Source organism: Ovis aries, chromosome 4, assembly GCF_016772045.2.
Source record: "Ovis aries strain OAR_USU_Benz2616 breed Rambouillet chromosome 4, ARS-UI_Ramb_v3.0, whole genome shotgun sequence".
In the NCBI taxonomy this organism is placed as follows: Eukaryota; Metazoa; Chordata; class Mammalia; order Artiodactyla; family Bovidae; genus Ovis; species Ovis aries.
This window is the reverse complement of record NC_056057.1, coordinates 24,486,500-24,503,805: the sequence shown is the minus strand read 5'-3', so window position 1 is coordinate 24,503,805 and position 17,306 is coordinate 24,486,500. Positions and strand designations below refer to the sequence as shown.

Genomic DNA, 17,306 nt, shown 5'->3' with positions numbered 1-17,306 from the left:
CCAGCATCAGGGTCTTTTCAAATGAGTCAATTCTTCACATCAAGTGGCCAAAGTACTGAAGTTTCAGCTTCAGCATCAGTCCTTCCAATGAATATTCAGGACTGATTTCCTTTAGGATTGACTGGTTGGATATCCTTGCAGTCCAAGGGACTTTCAAGAGTCTTCTTCAACACCACAGTTCAAAAGCATCTATTCTTCAGTGTTCAGCTTTCTCTATAGTCCAACTGTCACATCCATACATGACAACTGGAAAAACTATAGCTTTGGCTAGCTGGACCTTTCTTGGAAAAGTAATATCTCTGCTTTTTAATATGCTGTCTAGGTTGGTCATAGCTTTTCTTCAAAGAAGCAAGTGTCTTTTAATTTCATGGCTACAGTCACCATCTGCTGTGATTTTAGAATCCCCCCCGAAATAAAATCTGCCATTGTTTCTATTGTTTCCCCATCTATTTGCCATGAAGTGATGGGACAGGATGCCATGATCTTAGTTTTCTGAATGTTGAGTTTTAAGCCAGCTTTTTCACTTTCATCAAGAGGCTCTTTAGTTCTTCTTAGCTCATTATATATATACAGAAGACTTACACAATACATAAATGCATTTGCTCACAAAACAAGACATCTAGGAGTAAGATGGGCTCCCCTCATGAATGAGTCAGAGCTGTAGAAGCTTTCTCTGTCTCTCTCAGCTCTGTGTCCTCAACCTGCCAGCTTTGTCCTTGGGTTTGCTTCCTTTATGTTCACAAGATAAATGCCAGCATTAAGTACATGGCAACACAATTCCCTTGTTCATATCCAGTGACAAAGAAGAAAACCAGCTCCTCCAACTTCAAAAAAGATTTGAGTCAACTCAGTTCACTGTGCCCATCCCTAAGTAGTAACATTTACCATCACTTGTTTACAAATGCTAAATGGCCTTCAGCCAAGTTTCTTGAACCAGTTACCATTGGAGGAGTTGGAAATGAAGGCTTAGGTCTAATCAGGATCCAGTCAATTTCCCCTGATACATGAGAGGCCTGAAACAAAGTGCATTAGACAACTCCTTGGGACAAAGTCTGCAAATGGGACACACTTGCCTCTGCACTGACTCTCAGAGAAGTAGTGAGAGTACACACCAATGATTCATTGTCTACCTGCATTTAGGACCTTCAATAGTTTCAGTCAGTCAGTCAGTTCGGTTGCTCAGTCGTGTCCGACTCTTTGTGACCCCATGAATCACAGCACGCCAGGCCTCCCTGTCCATCACCAACTCCCAGAGTTCACTCAGACTCACGTCCATCAAGTCGGTGATGCCATCCAGCCATCTCATCCTCTGTCGTCCCCTTCTCCTCGTGCCCCCAATCCCTCCCAGCATCAGAGTCTTTTCCAATGAGTCAGCTCTTTGCATGAGGTAGCCAAAGTACTGCAGTTTCAGCTTTAGCATCATTCCTTCCAAAGAAATCCCAGGGCTGATCTCCTTCAGAATGGACTGGTTGGATCTCCTTGCAGTCCAAGGGACTCTCAAGAGTCTTCTCCAACACCACATTCAAAAGCATCAATTCTTCGGCACTCAGCCTTCTTCACAGTCCAACTCTCATATACATACATGACCACTGGAAAAACCATAGCCTTGATTAGACAGACTTTGGTTGGCAAAGTAATGAATGTCTCTGCTTTTGAATATGCTATCTAGGTTGGTCATAACTTTTCTTCCAAGGAGTAAGCATCTGTTAATTTCATGGCTGCAGTCACCATCTGTAGTGATTTTGGAGCCCCAAAATATAAAGTCTGACACTGTTTCCACTGTTTCCCATCTATTTCCCATGAAGTGATGGGACCAGATGCCATGATCTTCGTTTTCTGAATGTTGAGCTTTAAGCCAACTTTTTCGCTCTCTACTTTCACTTTCATCAATAGTTTACTCCTGTACAATTGAGAAATATGAACTAATGCTATGATCCATCAATCTGGTAAATCTATATCCGCAAGAAGGAGTAAAGGGTAGAACAAGAGACCGAAGTATACCTTTGACAGATGGCTCAAATCAAAAAAAGGGACATCATGGTGGGTAAAAAGAGCTCCACTTTAACACAGTAGTTAAAAGTTACCTGCCAACTTAGTAAAAGGATCAGCAGACACTAGCAGCCTATGGGCCATTCCAGCCTACTATCTGACTTTGTATAGCCTAGGAGATAAGAATAGGCTTCAGGGACTTCCCTGGAGGTCTAGTGGTTAAGAATCCGCCTGCAAATGCAGGGAACACAAGTTTGATCCCTGGTCTGAGAGGACCCCACATGCTGTGGAGCAACTCAGCTCATGCACTGTTGAACCTATGCTCTAGAGCCTGGGAGCCACAACTACTGAGCCCATATGTTGCAACTACGGAAGCCCCCACCCTAAAGCCTGTGCTCTGCAAGGAGAGAAGTCACTGCAATGACAAGCCTGCGCACCTCAACAAGGTGTAGTCTCTGCTCACTGCAACTAACTAGAGAAAGCCCGAGCACAGCAGTAAAGACCCAGCATAGCCAAAAATAAATAAATAAATAAAATCTAATAAAAAGAATGGGCTTCAGTGTTTTAATGGTTGCTAATGGTGTTTTAATGGTTGTTTTAATGGTCACTTCAGACATGTCTGGCTCTTTGCAACCCCATGGACTGTAGCCTGCCCCTCTCCTCTGTCCATGGGATTCTCCAGGCAAGAATGCTGGAGTGGGTTGCCATGCCTTTCTCCAGGGGATCTTCCCAACCCAAGGATCAAACCGAAGTCACTTATGTCTCCTGCATTGGTAGGCATATTCTTTGCCACTAGTGCCTGGGAAGCCCTTTAAATGGTTTTTAAAAAATCAAAAAAGGAATAATTTTTGTAACAGATGAAAATTAAGTGGAATGCAAATGTCAGTGTCCATAAATAAAGTTTCACTGGCCATAGGCACACTTGGTTGTTTACATATTTCCTATGGCCATGTTTGCACTAATGTTGGAACAGTTGAGTAGTTGTGACAAAGGCCATCTGGCCTGCAAAGCCAAAAATATATACTGTCTGGCCTTCACAGGAAAGGTTTGCTGGCCCCTGATCTGGAGTCAATCAGGGGCTTCACTTTCTCTCTCAACAATGTACATCAGCAGTCTCTCTGGCCTAAATGCATCTACCTTCATGAGGGTTCCTCCAATACCAACAGCTGCTTTTCTGGTTATCCTCCTGAGGGGAATAAGCAGATGGATTTTGCCCCTGGACCGACACTCCCAGAAAGTTCTGAACTAGGTCAGAGCAGCATATTCATCAATGCAATTCCACAGCTAAAAATTATCTTTTTCCATGGTCCAGTCCAAACTGTTTTCAACTGTGCTATTGCATATAGCCTAACAGGAATTTCTAAAGTACCCTCTTGCAAAATTTCAACAGATGTAAAATGCCATCCCCAATCACCAGGTTGATTTTAAGCATCTTTCTTTCCCGTCTAATATATTTTGTATTTGTGCATCTTCTTGCATGCTCAGTCATTTGTGACTCTTTGTGACCTCACGGAATGTAGCCCACCAGGCTCCTCTGTCCATGGGATTTGCCAGGCACATCTTGTCCAAGGATAGGAAAGAATACTGCAGTGGGTTGCCATTTCCTCCTCCAGGGGATCTTCCCAACCCAGGGATTTAACCTGCGTCTCCTGAGTCTCCCGCATTTGCAGGAGGATTCTAAACGATTCTAATTCTGTTGGTTTGAGTCCTGTTTCTAACACCCCAAAGCTGAATTTAGTGTGGGCTCCATCTAGTGACTGGCATGGATACTGTCCTGTGAATATTTTCAATTCTGTCTTTTAGGAACTGTTTCTACTGCTTCTGTCTATGTAAATGCATAGGCTCAAAAATAGCCATCTTCCTTGAAAAGAGTCTTGTCTATGTGTGCTCAATCCTGTGTCTGACTCTTTGTGACCTGGTTGAGAAATGCCCAGAAAGAGTCTTCCTCTCATATAATTAACCACTGAAGAACCAAATGGAGACTACGTGGTGGGGGTGATAGTCAATGCTGTGGACAAGCCCTTGAATCCAAAGCTCATCCTCCACTATCCCTTCTTAGTTCTCTGTGAATATTAACATCTCCAACTGCAGATGCTGGCTAACCAGGTAATGTTCTACCAGGTTTTTTTTTTTTTAGAGTTCTTATTGCAAGATATTTGCTTTACAATATTGTGTGGGTTTCTGTCATACTTCAACATGAATCAGCCATAGGTATATAAATGTCTCCTCCCTCCTATCTCCCACCCCGTCCCACCCCTCTAGGTTATCAGAGCACTTGGTTGAGCTCCCTGTGTCATTCAGCAAATTCCCACTGGCTATCTAGCTCATGTATCTTAATGTCTACGTTTCCATACCACTCTCTTGTTTCGCCCCACCCTGTCCTTCCCACACTGTGTCCACGAGTCCCTTCTCAATGTCTGCGTTTCCACTGCTGCCCTGCAAATAGGTTCATTGGTACCATTTTTCCAGATCCTATATATATGTTAATATACAATATTTGTCTTTCTGACTTACTTCACTCTGCACAGTAGGCTCTAGGTTCATCCACCTCATTAGGACTGACTCAAATGCGTTCTTTTTGTAAAGCTGAGTAACATTCCATTGTATATATGTACCACAATTTCTTACACCTAGGATCTTTTCATGTTTTACAGTTTGAAAAAAGGACACGTTGCTCTAACAATCAATATATAAAAGGACTATAAAGACTCCCTTTGTTTTTTCTTTTCTTTTCTCTTCTTTTTTTTTCTTTTGAATCCTTTCTTCTGTTGCACCTGCTTAGTAAAGCCCCTGAGACTTGCCAGGGTATGCTATCTCCTCTCCCTGCAGTAGCCATAGGAGGCGAAGTGAGAGCAATCATCAAATTGAGCATATGTACCCTGAGGCTACCGATGTTCACTAATGACCTGTGACTTTACCGAGGTCAGTGCAACTGGCATTGCTTGCCAAACCCTGTGCAACCAGAATCTGCCTTGGATATCTGCATGCCTAACAGGTGTGTATTTGCTGAGATATGTTTGGCCCCTGGACCATTTCTGAGACCTGGTTTGACCCAGTATGCTCACTGAATTTCGATCGAGATAACCAGTTACCTGTAGACAAGGTCACTTTGTGTGCGTGCATGCCAAGTCACTTGAGTCGTGTCTGACTCTTCATGACCCTATGGACTGTAGCCTGTCAGGCTCCTCTGTTCATGGGATTCTCTAAGTAATCCCACTGGAATGGGTTGTCATTTCCTCTCCCAGGGGATCTTCCCAACCCAGGGATTGAAGCCATGGGCTTCCCTGGTGGTTCAGAGGTTAAAGCGTCTGCCTCCAATGCGGGAGACCCAGGTTCGATCCCTGGGTCGGGAAGATCCCCTGAAAAAGGAAATGGTAACCCACTCCAGTATTCTTGCCTGGAGAATCCCATGGACGGAGAAGCCTGGTAGGCTATAGTCCATGGGGTCGCAAAGAGTCGGACACGACTGAGCGACTTCACTTTCACTTTCACTTTCTCCTGTGTGGCAGGTGGATTCTTTACCCACTGAGCCACCTGGGAAGCCCCAGGGTCACTTTACGCAGCAATAAATCATGATGTCTACATCTTATATTTATTAAGGTTTAGAACTGTTCCCCTAGGACACAACATTTAATAGTCAATTACACTTCCATTTCTAAAACATTTTGCAAAACTCTAGGACTGGGAATTTTACATTCCTGTTGTTACACAGTTACAAGGAACACAGGTTCATGATGCCATAACACAGATATTGATGGTAGATGTAAATTTCTTGTTGAATTGGCCTTGAAGCAGCTTCTGAAGTGATTGTCAAGCTCTCAAAACAGTAATCTTAGTCAAGTAACTTTAGGTAGATGTGAACTTCTGTTTTCAGTCAGATCTGAGAACCCAGTGAGCGGTTGAAATGTGTTAAAATTGCTTTTCTTTTAAAATGTTCTTTGGTTTTTTTCTTTCCTTTTTAATGTTTGGAGATTCTAATGGCTTTCTAAATACAATATTATAAAACCCATAGTATGCTTTTAAATATGCTATTCAAGAATAGGGGTTTCCCAGGTGGCTCTGTGGTAAAGAATCTACCTGCCAAGCAGGAGATGTGGGTTCAGTCTCTGAGAATGGAAGATCCCCTGGGGAAAGAAATGACAGCCCACTCTAGTTATCTTGCCCAAGGAAATCCCATGGACAGAGGAGCCTGGCAGGCTGTAGTCTCTGGGGTCACAAGAATCAGAGATGAATTAGCAACTAAACAGCAGCAGTAGAATTCAAGAAAAGGGACTGTGTGTAAAGTAGTATAAGACAGATTGTTGATGTTGCTGTTTTTCAGGCGCTCAGTTCATGCCTGATTCTGTGACCGCAAACCAGGCTTCCCTGTCCTTCACTATCCCAGACTTTGCTCAAACTCACATCCATTGAATTGGTGATGCCATTTAACCATCTCATCCTCTGTTGTCCCCTTTCCCTCCTCCCTTCAACCTTTCCCAAAATCAGGGTCTTTTCCAAGGAGTCAGTTCTTTGCATCAGATGGCCAAAGTATTGGAGTTTTAGCTTCAGCTTCAGTCCTTCCATGAATATTCAGGACTGATTTCCTTTAGGATGGATTGGTTGGATCTCCTCACAGTCCAAGGGACTCTCAAGAGTTCTCCAGCACCACAATTCAAAAGCATCAATTCTTCGGCACTCAACCTTCTTTATGGTACAACTCTCACATCCATACATGACTACTGGAAAAACCATAACTTTAACTATTCAGACCTTTGTTGGTAAAGTGATTTTCTGCTTTTTAATATGCTATCTAGATATGTCATAGCTTTCCTTCTAAGGAGAAAGTATCTTTCAATTTCATGGCTGCAGTCACTGTGTACAGTGATTATAGAGCCCAAGAAAACAAAATTTGTCACTGTTTTCACTTTTTCCTTATGCATTTCTTGTGAAGTGATGGGATCGGATGTCATAATCTTTGTTTTTTGAATACTGAGTTTCAAGATAACTTTTTCACTCTCCCCTTTCACTTTCATCAAGAGGCTCTTTAGTTCCTCTTCACCTTCTGCCATAAGGGTAGTGTCATCTGCATATCTGAGGTTATTGATATTTCTCCCAGCAATCTTGATTCCACCTTGTGCTTCTTCCAGCCCAGCATTTCTCATGATGTACTCTGCACAGAAGTTAAACAAGCAGGGTGACAATATACAGCCTTGACATACTCCTTTTCCTCTTTGGAACCAGTCTGTTGTTCCATGTCCAGTCAAAACCATCCCCATGGAAAATAAATGCAAAAAAGCAAAATGGCTGTCTGGGGAGGCCTTACAAATGGCTGTCAAAAGAAGAAAAGGGAAAAGCAAAGGAGAAAAGGAAAGATATAAGCATCTGAATGCAGAGTTCCAAAGAATAGCAAGGAGAGATAAGTAAGCTTTCCTCAGTGATCAATGCAAAGAAATAGAGGAAAACAACAGAATGGGAAAGACTAGAGATCTCTTCAAGAAAATTAGAGATACCAAGGGAACATTTCATGCAAAGATGGGCTCTATAAAGGACAGAAATGTTATGGACCTAACAGAAGCAGAAGATATTAAGAAGAGGTGGCAAGAATACACAGAAAAACTACAAAAAAGATCTTCACGACCAAGGTAATCACGATGATGTGATCACTCACCTACAGCCAGACATCCTGGAATGTGAAGTCAAGTGGGCCTTAGAAAGCATCACTACAAACAAAGCTAGTGGAGGTGATGGAATTCCAGTTGAGCTATTTCAAATCCTGAAAGATGATGCTGTGAAAGTGCTGCACCCAATATGCCAGCACATTTGGAAAACTCAGCAGTGGCCACAGGACTGAAAAAGGACAGTTTTCATTCCAATCCCAAAAAAAGACAATGCCAAAGAATGCTCAAACTACTGCACAATTGCACTCATCTCACATGCTAGTAGAGTAATGCTCAAAATCCTCCAAGCCAGGCTTCAGCAATACATGAACTATGAACTTCCTGATGTTCAAGCTGGTTTTAGAAAAGGCAGAGGAACCAGAGATCAAATTGCCCACATCTGCTGGATCATGGAAAAAGCAAGAGAGTTCCAGAAAAACATCTATTTCTGCTTTCTTGACTATGCCAAAGCCTTTGACTGTGTGGATCACAATAAACTGTGGAAAATTCCGAAAGAGATGGGAATACCAGGTCACCTGACCTGCCTTTTGAGAAACATATATGCAGATCGGGAAGCAAATCAAAGGCTTTAGCTTAGTCAATAAAGCAGAATGCTGTCCTCGATGTCAAAAAATAAAATAAATGACAGATAAAAGGGAAACCTCTGTTTTCAGAGTTTCTCCTATATCTGCCATTTCTTAAACATAATCCTTTTACCAAAGAGATATATTTTGTGGTGGCAAATTTGCCCCCCACCTTTGCAGGAAAACATCATTCTTTTTCTAGAATGAAGCAGAAAAGCTGAGGTATTTCAGGTACTTGTTTCACACAGTGCATCATGAGCCGAGACATAATCAAGATTAAATCTTTAGTTTCTTGATTTTTTAATCACCTAGTATACTAAGTTACACTGTCTTGCAATATATCTCCTGAGATTTCTGGTTATTTTATATTTTTGTATAAGAAAAAAAATGTCAGTAGGAATTAGGAGTAAACCATTTCATAAACCAGTAAATAAATCATAACTAATCCATACTCATGGCATCTGTATCTTCTTGGCTTTTCTTTTGGTTTAAAGGGCTCTGGCCACTTGGTGTGAACATCTCTGGGAAGGGCTGGAGAAGACAGGTGAATGGAAAGTAGCAAATGGTGATTTCATGACCGCACTTCACTTGGCTTGAAACTCATCCTATCACTAGAGAAAGTGCAACTCCTAGAAAAGAGTCAACTCCATTGGCCCAGAGTTGATATGGAATTTAGGAAGAGCACTAATGAAAATAATCAAATTTACCATAATCATGAGTAAGGAATGAGGGAATCCTTTTGTCTTAACAGCAAGGCTCTCTAGGGTAGCTTATGGGGCCATATATTCCTTCACTTCTCCAAAGGACCTATTGTTTAATCCTCTCATATGATTATATCCACTTCTGTGCAATTGTACTGATGTCCCCAGGTCCTGGGAGTAATTTTTATCTTTCCTTCTTAATGACAAATTATAGTCACCATTTCGCATTTCAGGTGTATGTCAAATGCAATAGTTGTTTCCCATAAAGTCTTCAAATGTGTATATTTGTATGTGCTTAAGATGCTCAGTCCTGTCTGACTCTTTAAGACCCCATAGACTGTGGCCCACCAGGCTTCTCTGTCCACAGGATTTTTCCAGGCAGGAACTGGAGTGGGGTGCCATTTCCTCCTCCAGGGGATCTTCCAGACTCAGGCATTGAACCTGCATCTTATCTCTCCTGCATTGGCCTGTGGGTTCCTTACCACTAGTGCCACCTGGGAAGCCCCTATTGAGGAATTTTTTTTTTCCAGTTTTCTGTTTCTTTCTTTTTTTTTTTTTTTTTGTTTCCTTAGACATTAAGGAAACCGGAAAATCAGTGCACACATTTTTCATCCCTTAGAAAGTAGAAGTGGCCTATCCAAAGCTCAAACACTGACCAAAGAGATTCTGAAAATCTTCACAGTCACTGTGAATTACACATGTGATCATTTTGAAAAAATGACTTCAGCTACACCTCAGTATTGTCCCTATATACATTTTATTTTATCAACCCATATTTTTGTTGTGCTGAAAACCAGTAAAACCCATAAAACAAAAATACTTTTGACTTGTAACCTTTTATTTGGGATGAGAATTCCTCTGGCTACACTGGCCCTAATAGAAAGCAACTTGAGATGGGAAAAATCACTAAGAACAACACTGAAAAAGGAACAACACTCACATCAATTGTACTAGCTGTTGGTACAGCAGACAATTCTCACACCTCCTGACTAATCAGGATAGTGACCACCTTTCTATGTTCAAGGAATCCTCTACTCCTTGGAACTTTGAGTGAGTAGCGCCTACCTGTCCCTGTGAAGTTGAAAATGGCATGCTCATTATTTCCCAGAATCCTTTGCATCCTCTGCTCTGCTAGACTCTGAAATGTGTCCTAATGATGCAAAGAAGCATGACCTACAGAATTCTCTCCAAAAGAGTGTCAGGTACAGGGAAACCGAGTTCCTGAGGTAGAGTGCTAACTCTGTGGAGAGCCCTATAAAATATCCATGGCAGCCACTTTTGGGTTGTGGGAGCTCCAGTTAATAGTGCCTGGGGGCAGACACAGTGTCCTGGCTAGATCATTTTTCCAGGACAGCTTTAAGCATTACTCACTGAACATCACCTACGATCTTATTTCTTTAGCCTTTCTCATTAGGCTGAGTATTACTCAGTATTGGATAAACTCATTTTCTGCTTGGTTCAGTAAGAACTTATTTATTTTACTTAAAAGTAAAACTACTGAGTGCCATACCAAGCAATTATTCCTTCCTTATATGAAGAGAAATAATTTTGAAAAGTTCAATCAAACCACTGACTGCAAATCCAAATACTGTATAATGAACTCTCCAAAGGATGATTAAATTATTGTATGAGGTGACTCCTTCAGAAAATTAGAGGGAATGAATTTTGTGTGTTTAAACCACCCCTACTCTGAACATTTTCTACACGTTTACTGAATAGATCACTCCTTTTCATATAGTCAAGACAGCCTGTTATTGAGAAACTATGTTTTCTCATGTGAATTGCATTATTTTCTTTTTGCATTCTCCACAGCTCCAATATTTTAAAATAATTATATTCAATTAATGTTTGGTTATTAGTTTATTGTTTGTTTTAGAAATGTGAACAGGCAGCAGAATCAGAAAACCATCATAGTACCTCTGAACATATGATTTGTTATTCATACCTGTGAATGCAGGTCAATTTGGTGTCTTGGATAAATTGCATAGAGAAAACAAAAACATGTGCAATTGATTGGGCATTAAAATGTTGGAAGAAATTAAAATACTTTTCTGGCCAATTTTTGCAAGTGATAATTATAGGATGATGCCTTAGAGATAGTTGGGCTTCATATTATGGAAACATGCTTAGAATAAGCTTGTGCAAAAAGGAGGAATTTATTTTGCAAGGAAGGAACTATGAAGGAACTCTTATGAAAACTAAGAGTAAAAAGTACACCGGGAATTCATAATGGAAGTGACGGAACTAGAGAATCCAGGGGGTCATTCTCTGATTTCTCTTTTTTTTTTTTTTTTTTGTCTTTGAGCCAATATATCTCATTCTGGGTGCTTTTTTACATCTCTGACATTGTTCTTTCTCTAGTTCAACTTTTTTGTTTCTCAACAGACAGGTTCTTCACCTCAATACTGACCTGACTATCTTCAGTAACCTAACCTGGTGCAAAATACCTGCTGACCTCAATTTCCATTTTATTGGGGGGAATCTGGTTAAAATAGAATAAAATGTTTACTCCTGGCATAACCAGTACAACACAGATGGTAAGTCTCATGTATAAAGAAGGCTCCTAAGGGCCCTTCCTAATGAGGTCTTTCATATGCGGGATGGAGATCTCAGGAAACCATTATTTGTGAGGTTGGAACTACATCAAAACTTGTCTTCTACCGATTTTAATAAAAGCATCTTCCTAAAGAAAAGTTAAAAGTAATTTCATTTTGTTTTATCACTTTGAGATTTAAAATAATTTCAAAGTCAAAATAACTTGTAATTCATAATATTTACAAAATAAATGTTTAAGTTACACATAAAGTTGTCAAGTTGTGCTCTACCCTGTATATTATTTTAATGAACTTGTTTGTGTTCTGATGTTTCATTATAGGAACATCTTGGGAAGCAGATGTAAGGAAGAGGTAAAATATGCCTCTGTGTGTGTGTGTGTGTGTGTGCGCGTGTGCATGCACGCACATGCTCAGTCACTCAGTGGTGTTGATCTCTTTGTCACCCCATGGACAACAGCCCCCCAGGCTCCTCTGTCCATTGGATGTCCCAGGCAAGAATACTGGAGTGGATTGCCATTTCCTCCTCCAGGGGATCTTCCTGACCCAGGGATTGAACATGTATCTCCTGTGTCTACAGCATTGGCAAATGGATTCTACACCACTGTGCCACCAGGGAAGCCCAAAGTATGCCTAGTTCAAATATTTGGAAAACTTAACTGCCATTTCCCTGCGGAGTCAGAAAAATGTCCAGTAACCTCTGTCTCAAGTGTCTGTGAAAAATTATATCTGAGTATACATAATAGTATTTTTAGTATTTCTACCACCCTTATAAAGAAGTGTGCTGCAGTTCATGGAGTCACAAAGAGTAGGACACGACTGAGCAACTGAACTGAACTGAACTGAAGATAATCTTTATGCCAAAAAGACAATTTGGGGGCAGCAAATTTTGTTCCCTCATATGTGCAAACTTTGCATGCATGCAAAGTCACTTCAGTTGTGTCTGACTCTTTGCCACCCTATGGACTGTAGCCCCACAGGATGTCCATGGGATTCTCCAGGCATGTGTACTGGAGTGGGTTGCCATTCCCTCCTCCAGGGGATCTTCCTGACATAGAGACTGAACCTGCATCTCTTACGTCTCCTGCATTAGCAGGCACATTCCTTATCACTGGCACCACCTGAAAACTGATTCATCCTAGTTTATCCCATTTCCCAGCCCTCACAACAAATGACCAGAAATATGTTTTTGTAACCTGTCTCAAATTGTTTCTTCTTTCATTAAGTACAAAAAGTTATCTTTGAGGGATCTCAACTTTTATGGTTATGTAGAGGTGCTAAGTCGTTTCAGTTGTGTCCGACTCTTTGTGACCCCATAGATGGCAGCCCCAGGCTCCTCCGTCCCTGGGATTCTCCAGGCAAGAATACTGGAGTGGGTTGCCATTTCCTTCTCCAATGCATGCATGCATGCTGAGTTGTTTCAGTTGTGTCTGACTCTGTGAGACCCTATGGGCACCAGGCTCCTCTGTCCACGGGATTCTCTAGGCAAGAATACTGGAGTGGGTTGCCATTTCCTTCTCCAGTAGAGGTGCTATTGGGAATCAAATACAAAAAATATATATAATCAGGAAAGCATCTAATAATAGAGATTAGACGTATACACATATAAGTGGCTCAAGAAAATATATTGAATATTTTCACAGAAACAACTTGTAGTACTGATTACTATAGTTGGTTATGCTCAGCACTTTTGTATTTATTTTCATGGTTGAATAAAATATTAAATTTACTTGTTTTCTTGGTTTTCATCATTAGCATTTCTTAAGGAGTCCCCATTGATTAAAGAACTGTCCTAAATCCTGGAATATATTATACAGTTTATTTCCCTGCAGGAAGGAGATTAAAATTTAATTCAGAGACAGGAAACGAATAAAAACAAATCAATTTTATGCTGGAGCTTTATAAGCACAGCAGTCTGGGAAATTCTTCTTTATGAATAGACCTAGTTTATCATAACTTTCTTTTGCTTTTGGACTTTAATTCTCAGAGGGGGCTTGTAAGATGAATTCATTGGTCTAGAACTATTTCCTTACAGCAGTAACACTATTGTGATTCTATTGAAAGATCAATCCATGGGAAAGAAACAAAACTTGAAAATCAGATGTGTTATAAGCGTAAGACATAGGGTGGGTGGCTGCTATTTTTCAGAGCTAAATTTTGCTGTCAATATACTTTTTAAATAGAGAAGGAAATGGCAGACCACTCCAGAATTCTTGCCTGGAAAATCCCATGGACAGAGGAGCCTGGCAAGCTATAGTCATGGGGTCACAAAAGAGTTGAACGCGACTAAGTTATGAAATAACAAATAGTTTTAAAAAAGTGAAGAAGCTTAGTGAGGAGAGAGTTGTGTTTGTTTCACTGGGCCCTTTCCTGAGCCACCTCTACTGCTGCTGTTCAGTTACCTCAGTTCACAGATTCCCCTTGTGTTTACTCCAGTTTGGGTTGATTCCATGTCAACTGTAGTAACTGCACAGTTAATTCGTGACAATCCTGACACCAGCTTTTCGACTTAAATCTAAGGCTCTTTCTACCCTACCATGTTGCCTCTTTGTTCAGGATTCAAAAACACACACCTTTTAAGATGTCTTTATATCTTTTGCCTTCCTTCATAGTCTAGTACACATTCTTAGAAATGCAAATCCATCACGTGGAATTCATTCATGAGCCATTATGCATACATGTTTGGGCATGACATTCCCTATATACTTGGAACAATCGTATGGAGCAGAGAAAAGCTAATTCCAAAACTTTTTGTTAAATAGTTACTTTTATCTTAAAAAAAAAAAGTGTTTCCCCACAAATATGTCACCTTCCATATGAAGGTTGGTTTTGTTGTTTATCTTCTAACATGATCACAGTTTCTCCTTCAACATGATCACAGTTTCCTTCAGGTCCTGAGGCACTCAAGTCCTCTAGTAGCACTTCTGGAACTTGTCTAATGAGCAGAATCACCAAGGGAGAGTTACTAAAATGCATATTCCTGGTCCCTAGTCAAACCTAGTAACAGGACTAGCTTCTCCATTAGCCATGTAGACACAATTCCTAGGGTCCATGGTGTGCTGGTGTATGTGTATGCTCAGTTGTGTCTGACTGCCTGCGACCCTTTAGACTGTATTCAGCCAGGCTCCTCCGTCCATGGGATTTCCCAGACAAGAGTACTGGAGTGGGTTGCCATTTCCTCCTCCAGGGGATTTTCCCCATCCAGGAATCAATTTTGGAAAAACAACTTGGATTATATTTGTCTTTATATCAACAGTTGTAAAATATAATGTTTAATATATATTTTATGGATGAAGAGGAACCCCAAAGACAAAAGTGTCTAGGGCCCATAAAAGTCACATCGTGGCCTTACTTAGCAACCAGAATATCTGCACTTAAGGAGCACACACAAGAAGGTTTTGGAAACAGTACTTGAGCAGTATTTCAATACTAGATTCCCTCTGGGTTCAGTCAGAGTTCAGTTAGGGATATGCGATTACTTACTGCATAATAGAATAAGGGATATATTGGAGGCGTAGGACCACACACTGTTGTGTGAGGCCTGGAGAAAGAAGGTCAGGAAAGCAGGTTTGGAGGCCAGCTCCCCTCAGGACGAGCATGGATGGCAAGGTGGACGCTGGCCGGGGGTTACGGGAGGCAGCCTTTTGCAGCCTGGGAAGCAGGACACGCGAGCCCAGAGAAGCCTCTGCGGGGCTGTGACCCCTGCATCTTATGGGGTAGGAGGCTGGGGGCGGGGTTGCCCTTTGCCACCACAGCTGGCTGCTTGGCGGAAGAGTAGGACATGGAGCAAGGAACAGCGAGGCAATCTTGAATTCACCGGTAGGCACTGGACTTGGGACACTGACCACAGCTAACTGGAGGCCCTATGATGGGTAACCACCGCTTCCCTCACGCCTTCCGAACCTCAGGCAAAACGCGCCTGTGGCCACTCACCTGTGGCCTCTGAGAAAAGGATTCTGGGAAATGTAGTTCGGGCTTAGCCCCGCGGGCTACTAATCGCTGCGCCTCCTGAACTTAAGAAAATGAATCAGTTTCACGTGTTGAATTAATTTCACCGGAGCGGGGCTGTGTTGTTCAGGTGAATCCAGTCTTTTCCCTGCTCCTGTCTCACTCACTGAGGGATATGGCAGAGATTCTCCAAACTTTGTGAGCCTCACATTTCGAACATGGAACAGAGACAAGAAGAGCGCGTGCAGCAAAAGGTTCATTGTGAGAACTGAATTAGACAAATAAGGTGAGAAGTTTCCACTGCAGCGTTAGGCACATGGTAAGTGCTAAATAAATGTAACTATTGTCTGTCTTCATAAAGTAGGCCACAATTCAAGTGTGTGACTCTAATAGAATTGTGAAAACAGTTCTAAATCTATGTCAAATAACAGTGTTACTTCTTGAATTAAATCTCAGAGAGAGGCTTTGGACTAAAACAGCAACTTTGAAAGCCAATAGAAATCAAGGGAATATTGTCGTAATGTGCTGAGAGAAAATAACTGTCAACATAATACTATCATGCTGCTGCTGCTAAGTCGCTTCAGTCGTGTCCGACTCTGTGCGACCCCATAGACAGCAGCCCACCGGGCTCCCCCATCCCTGGGATTCTCCAGGCAAGAACACTGGAGTGGGTTGCCATTTCCTTCTCCAATGCATGAAAGTGAAAAGTGAAAGGGAAGTCGCTCAGTCGTATCCGACTCTTAGGACTGCAGCCTACCAGGCTCCTTCGTTCATAGGATTTTCCAGGCAAGAGTACTGGAGTGGGGTGCCATTGCCTTCTCCGAATACTATCATGACTATAGCAAAATTTCACACAAGAAATTTGCTAGTAGAGAAACTTTTTTTTTTAATTTTAGAACTGTTTTTAATGAGGCATTAGAGAACCTTTTCATAATGGAAATTCCAAAATATGTACTTTAAATGAAAGGAAAATAATTCTGGAAAGAAAACCTGAAATGTAAAATGAATGGTAAGCATAGCTGTAAAATGTAACTGAAGTTAAATTAGAAACACTACTAAAAACAGTATTACTATAATAGCTTTAGTAACTGTTTTTTTCTGGTAGCCTTTACAAGACTCACCTGGGTTTCTGTGACTTGTTTTGAATCTTTGCTGTAGCAAAACACCCTGCAAATTTAGCTGTCTTGGTTTTGTTGGGGCATCACTCTTACAGAGTTGGGAAAGATTCCAAAATTGACACCTGAATTTGATCCTATGACAGACATATTATTGAATAAAAGTCAAAATAATGATCATCCATCTAGGACAAGTGTAATATCTAAATCAAAGAAGGACTCTATGTTTCAGTATTCTTTTAACCATTATAATTTTTCAGGGACTAGACTCATGTCCACTAGATCCCCACACTCTTCTGGCAGCCTCCAAGCTGATCGGCGAATATTTTATAAGCCTGTTGGTTTTCCTTTCTTCTTTTTCATTCTTTTTTAATGACTGTGTAATATTCTGTTTTGATGTATTCATTATTCATTCTTATGGCAATGGACACTCAGGTTATTCCCGTATCCTGGCTATTGTGAATTTTAATGCAGTGAACATGGGGTTGCATATCTGTTTTTGAGTTAGTATTTTCATTGTCTTCAGCTAAATACTCAAAAAGTGGTATTGCTGGGTCATATGATAGTTTTAATTTTTTGAGGACCCTCCATACTGTTTTACACAGGTGTGCACCAATTTTTATTTCCACCAATAGTGCACAGGGATTACCTTTTCTTCCACATCCTCACCAAAACTTGCTATTTCTTATCTTTTCAATAGTAACCAGGTGTAAGGTCATTTCTCATTGTGGTTTTGAGGGACTAGACTTTCAAAGTTTATGTAAATCTGACTACAGCAAGT

At 41.1% G+C, this 17,306-nt stretch overlaps 2 protein-coding genes across 7 annotated transcripts in view; both read left to right on the top strand.

Annotated features, from left to right (window-relative positions):
- DGKB (diacylglycerol kinase beta) overlaps positions 1-17,306 on the top strand; it is a 1,339,752-nt gene that overhangs the window by 172,790 nt on the left and 1,149,656 nt on the right. The window lies entirely within an intron of this gene.
- Positions 1-17,306, top strand: part of AGMO (alkylglycerol monooxygenase) — a 504,195-nt gene that overhangs the window by 430,203 nt on the left and 56,686 nt on the right. Inside the window, exons 13-14 of one of the 5 annotated variants that reach the window (XR_009600465.1) lie at positions 11,296-11,447; positions 11,786-13,191. The exons of 3 other annotated variants lie outside the window; for them this stretch is intronic. Coding sequence is in view for 1 of the 2 variants with exons in the window: in XM_060414951.1 (XP_060270934.1) it covers positions 11,296-11,319 (24 nt within the window). In the remaining variant the exon portion in view is untranslated. Of the gene's footprint in view, positions 1-11,295; positions 13,192-17,306 lie in introns of those variants that run through there. One more of the 5 variants, XM_060414951.1, reaches the window with a different exon arrangement.